Here is a 5,619-nt window from a genome sequence, read left to right on the forward strand (position 1 = left end):
GGGCCGCACTGGGATTTTCTTTCTTTTTATGAAAATTTTTGGACCGTTGAAGGAAGGGGGAGCTTAGGAGGCTTCTGGAGCAATTTGATTTGGGATTTTTATAAGAAATTGTCTTTGAAATTGACCTAACTTCTCGTTTTGCTCTATCAATTTTAAAATCGATCAATTTCGTTTCTAATATTTACTAACCCACATCAATTTGATCTTTCCGTTAGAATTATGTCAATTACCTGGTGTTTTGATACAACATATATATGGATCTATAATATTCTAAATATCATAAACCTAAATGAATAAATAGACAAACAAAAGAAAAATTAGAAAATAAAATAAAACGAAGGAGTGAACAACACATGAAAATTTCAGTGGCGTCAAGTGTACCTTTGAAGAGCAAATACAAGACGACGACCAACGGCTCGGTGGAGTGCTCAATGGCTCACTCCATGAAGGAGTGGAGCATGTGGAAGGCCAAGGTTGTCACCCACTACAGCTTCATTCCTCTAATCCTTCTATTGGACCCAAATTGACAGTTTTGACTCGAGAGCAATCATGGGCTTGACCCAAGGAACATGGAATATTCCCAAGTAAAGCCCAGCCCAAGGAAGAGTCAATTGAATCCTGATACAATGAGGAGTCGTCATGATTGAATCAGATGTCAATGATGCTTCAAGAATCAAGGAGTATCTATTGAAGTCGGAGATTGAATCTAAAAAGCAAAAAGGTTGGGTTTAGAGTCCTAAATCAGATAGGAATGGCCGAAACGCACTCAGAAAGAATGTAAGAGAGGTCATAATTATACTCTGAGTGGGATTCTATTTCGGTCTCGTGGAAAATCATCATTATAAAGAGAACGGGTAATGCAACATTCAAAACCTCTCCAAAGCAACACACAAATCTGCTTAGCACAAACTCTCGCTCTACGCGAATCCTCTCAAACCTCTTGAGAAATTTTACTTTATTGTTTCCCACCAACACATCTTCAATTTCGATAAACAACATTGTGAAGGCAACCAACGACATATTCAATTTGGATAAACAACACTGAAGCAGTAAAGTCAGGCAACTGAGAAACACCTTCAATTTGGATAACACAACACTGCTTTTAGGTTGGTTGATTACCTATCCAAGTCTATGTCAGGAAGGGTTCTTTGAGTCCTTGTTGGAAAAAGGCATCCCATTAGCCTTTCAACGAGTTGTGGTGTTACCAAATCACTTAGTATTCGACACACTAAAAGCCAAATCTAGTATTGAACTTCATAATAATTAGCAGCCTCGTCTTCATGCTCTACAACCCGAAGGCCGAGACCTGTTCCTTCCTCGGTCGTAGTCATAAAATTTAGAAGTCATCAGTGCGCCCAACGCCACAACACTCAATCACTCGCTGTCGAGCTCGGCCAATGAGTTAGCATGATCCGCATTTAACCAAAAGACGTAGTTAGGTTATTAGCTTTTTGGCATGTGTGCCACATAGACTAAGTAGTTTTTGGGATCAACATATTGCATTTGTTTAGTGTTCAAATTAAACCAAACACTCGTATTTCTTTGGTTTAGTTGGTATGGGAGAATTCAAAGTATTTCTTCCTAAACACATGACAATAAAATTGTTGAAAGAAAGAGCTGGTGTTTTTAAGAGCATCTCCAATAGAGACCCTAAATGGAGTCCACACAACCATATAGTCCCTAAATATAGGGACAAATGACTTTCAATGGGCCGGAATTGAAGTCCTCAAGATATCTCAATACATAGAGACTTGTCAAATACCTCAAAAGAATTCTCAAGTATAAGGACTACATATAGGGACTCAAATAGTGGACTCCATATTAATTTTGAGTGGGAATGGTGCTGCTCTTTATGTGTTTTTCCTTATTTTTTGAGCCCACAGGGCAACTTCTCATTTGCCTTTTTTTTTAGTTCTTGAAAAATCAATGGTAGAGATAGTTTGTTATTTAGGAAAATTAATGAAAAAAGTTTGAAAATTTTGAGTTTAATCAAAAGGACAAAAATGTGTTGCAAGTGAATGGTACTAGGAGTGACTTTTTAGAGTAAAAATGTCATGAACGTTAAAAGTGAACAGTACCATGAGTGTTTCGTTAAGACTCATTTTTTATTTTTATCAATGGTTACAATATTTCAATGAAATGATAAATAATTTTTTAATATTTTAGTGCCTATATTTAGGGATTATACTATAAAATTTCCATCGCGGACAATATTCTTTTAGGAACTTGAATATTCCTCTAAAACTACTAAATGAGTCCTCAAAGGTGGTGGTTAGGGATCCCCATTGAAGATGCTCTAACATAGTACGAAGCGGCCATCAATAGAACATTTCCCTTAATTGCAGTAAATGAGGAGATTTTATAATCACCTTCAATTGTGCCTTTTAAGTAGGCCTGTCAATTTCTTGCACCCGTAATCCGACATAAAATTAAAGGTTCCGGGTCAACCCTCTAACTAGTTGTGACCCCGGTGGTGGATCATATTATTGTGCAGTCATAGCCGACCCTGGCGGTGGAGTGTTCATATTAGACCCAAAGAAACCAGCTGGAGGACTTGTGGTTGACCATGCCGTAACAATCAGGTTGATGTCAGGAAAGGCAAAGGCGAACAGCGTGTTTGCAAGGTGTTCGATGCCCCAAACCTGCCCGAGGCTGAAGCAATATCCTTCATACATTTACATAACTATTCCATATCAGAAATTGGTCTGTATCCAAAGCAGTATTATTTGATGTTCTATGCCAGAAGTTTTGGACAGTAAGCAATTACATAATCACGTCTTACTTTCAAATTTTCAATAACCATACAAACTTTGGTAGCCACCTAGCCATTTAAAGGCAAACGATGTCATGAATACGGAAATACAATGGAGAAAAATCGGATCAGAACTAATTCAAGGCCTACTTAATAGCAAAAGCCTTCTCAACGAAATTAGTTACGAACTTTAGTAATTTGTCGACCAGTTGGCAGCACTCCCGACTCTTGGGATGCCACTCGATTCCTTCTTAGTTTCAGCATCGACCTTGAAATTGGCACCACACATTTCACCTGAGCTATCCACACGTGGCACCGCCTTCAACTCATTGTGGGGATGCTCGTAACTCCTCAAGCCTCCAGAGGAAGTGAAGAAACAACCTGAGAGAACAGTACCAACATAGTTATTAGCAGTCTACCTCTCATACCAATGATTCAAGTTAAAAGTTCAAGCTAAGATCATAACAACTAAAAAGGAAAGCAATGCCATGCTAAACAAGAAACAGAAGCAGGACAAAGGGCCTAGATTATCCCAATGACTAAGATGAGAAATCAGTTGCATATTTACATGTTAAGGAATTCAAATTTCCAATATAAAAAACTACTAATTCCATACAACGTTTGTGGCATTATACTGTTCCACGATTGAAATATAGCAGGAACATCATCATACAACACATAAAGGACACCAAGAAAATGCTAAACCTTTTATCCTATCAGGCCTAATGCATTTGGTTATAGTTATATACCTTTAGGAAATGGTGCAAAAGAATTTCCGCAGCCCTTTTTCACAACTTCTGAATCATCTGCAAGCACAAGATGGCCTTCAGAATCAGTTCCCCAGAAGAACGGAACATTCCCATCAGTATCCTGCACAAGAGAAGGAGTCAGCTCAACCACAAAACCAAAGAAAGAGACACAAGAACTTGAAGGTAAGCAAGGACATGGGCCGATTGAGGGCATATCTAGGCAGAGAGGTTTTACTTACAGCAGCTACAAAAGCGGCTTTGGAAGCACTGTCAAAGAGAACAAATGCAAACTTCCCTTGGATATCTCTCACAACCTGGTCAGCAGGATAGGGACCCCGGTCTCTCAGAGTCCTGAAAGCTTCAATCACAATGATCACCTCATTGGCTGTTTTGTTCAATCCATATTGTTGCTTAAGAAGAGCAACGTTCTCAATGTGGCCTTGGAACAGGCAGAAAATGTCGTCCACAACCGCAAACAACCTAACAATATACAATGAAAATGTCAAACATTAAATTGAAGTGCTAACAGGACAAACAGAAAACCAAGAGCCATAACAACAGAAAATTTGGTTCCTTCTCTTTTTTCGTGAGAAAATTTAAACGAGAACAAAGTCAGAGTTAATTTCTCAATGCAATTCCAAAGCTACTGATCATTAACCACAACAAAATCATAAGAATCAATCTTCTGCACTACAAAATAATTAAAGAAAATGGCATTCAAATGAATGGGAAATAAAAATTCTATGATCTCACTCCAACAAATATATGAAATTATACTTAAATTACGAGGACGATATTGCCAAAAAGTTAATCCGTCTTTTTGTTCCGAATCTCCACCAAACAATCCATATGTTCTTTGTCATTATCAAGAAAAACAATGAATTTACAGGAGGCAAAAACCATATCATCAAAACATATGAAGACAAACAAATTAGAATTGAATCCAATCACACAATAAGGCCAAAATACATATGGTCAAACAGATTTTTTTTCCTCAAACTTAATGAAAACAGTCTGGAACAGATTTAATCCAAACCAACGTTCTCCGATCATCAAAAACAATATCAATCTGTACAAAACTAACATTAAAACCAACAAACACATACAAAAAGTCACAGAAAAAACCCAACGACCCACGAATCGTCAAGCCCAGATCAACCAAATACTACACAAACGTTAAAAAACAAAGAAATGGGCAATCATAATTTCTTCTTTTCTTTAAAGGGCATCTTCCATATTTATTTGTCTTAACCCAAAAAAAAGACCCACGAATCATCAAGTTCGGATTAACGAAAACTACGAAAACGAAATGGGCAGCCTTAGTATCTTGTTTTCTTTAAAGGGTAGGTATCCTCCATTTCACTAATTTTCACCAATAAAAGGCATGATTTTCCGATGGTATTTTACCTTGGAAGAAGAGGGTTCTGTTTGTCGAGAGAGTAGGCGATTACACCTGAAGAGCCAAGATTGACAGTGACGGAGGAAGGGTGCACAGAGGCAAACTGCCGCGCCAGAAACCCATCTTTCAGGGCCGAGGCTGATCCGGACTGAGTGCTCTGCAGCGCCTCGGGGCTTTTGGCGACCGACTTGTCGAACACTGCCAGCATTTTCTGGATCGCTGAGTTGATCGAAAAGAGTGAAACGCACAGAAATGGCTATCAAATGGAGTTATACGGGTTTAACATTATAAGCTTCGAGAAAGGAGTTTTTTTTTCTTCCAATATTGCCCTTACTGCGTTGTGCAAATTACAGGTATTTGTGGCTATCTTGCCAGTAAAACTCGTTACTATTTTGGTTTTGATGAAAGTGGAAGATGCTATTTGGGGAAATTTTGGTTACAATTTAATCCAGTAAATGAGAAAGTAAATCTTTTTGAAATTATTACTGACAACCAGATTTTGCAATAATTTACCCAAAAAAGGTTTTGTGACAATAATATAAAACTACTACATTCACTCATTTGACTTATTTTCTCGTTTTATTTCTCGTTGCACTCATTGTTATTTCTAAAATGTTTTTACTTTCTAAATTGAAAACAAAAACTAAAGATTGAGAAAAAAGCATAAATTCAACAGCCACGTAGAGTCGAAACTCACTAGCTGACAGCAACCAAAATCA

At 37.7% G+C, this 5,619-nt stretch overlaps 1 protein-coding gene across 1 annotated transcript; it reads right to left on the reverse strand.

Annotated features, from left to right (window-relative positions):
* Positions 1–2,700: 2,700 nt before the first annotated feature.
* LOC137736885 (stem-specific protein TSJT1) lies at positions 2,701–5,179 on the reverse strand. The gene is made up of 4 exons (XM_068476194.2): positions 4,909–5,179; positions 3,741–3,981; positions 3,502–3,622; positions 2,701–3,133 (listed from the first exon to the last, which is right to left on the reverse strand). Exons 1-4 carry the CDS (start codon positions 5,106–5,108, stop codon positions 2,943–2,945), a joined length of 753 nt encoding a protein of 250 aa, XP_068332295.2. The 5' UTR covers positions 5,109–5,179; the 3' UTR covers positions 2,701–2,942.
* Between the last annotated feature and the right edge of the window lie 440 nt (positions 5,180–5,619).

Source organism: Pyrus communis, chromosome 13 (genome assembly GCF_041283825.1).
Source record: "Pyrus communis isolate YQ-2024b chromosome 13, ASM4128382v1, whole genome shotgun sequence".
NCBI classification, from domain to species: domain Eukaryota; kingdom Viridiplantae; phylum Streptophyta; class Magnoliopsida; order Rosales; family Rosaceae; genus Pyrus; species Pyrus communis.

Bases quoted from the DNA above. Each gene is read 5' to 3' on its own strand.
- LOC137736885 (XM_068476194.2), bottom strand. From the start codon at position 5,108: ATGCTGGCAGTGTTCGACAAGTCGGTCGCCAAAAGCCCCGAGGCGCTG. The intron at 3,982-4,908 runs GTAAAATACCAT...GTATATTGTTAG, and splicing joins CAGAACCCTCTTCTTCCAAG to GTTGTTTGCGGTTGTGGACG. The intron at 3,623-3,740 runs GTAAGTAAAACC...TCTCTTGTGCAG, and splicing joins AAGCCGCTTTTGTAGCTGCT to GATACTGATGGGAATGTTCC.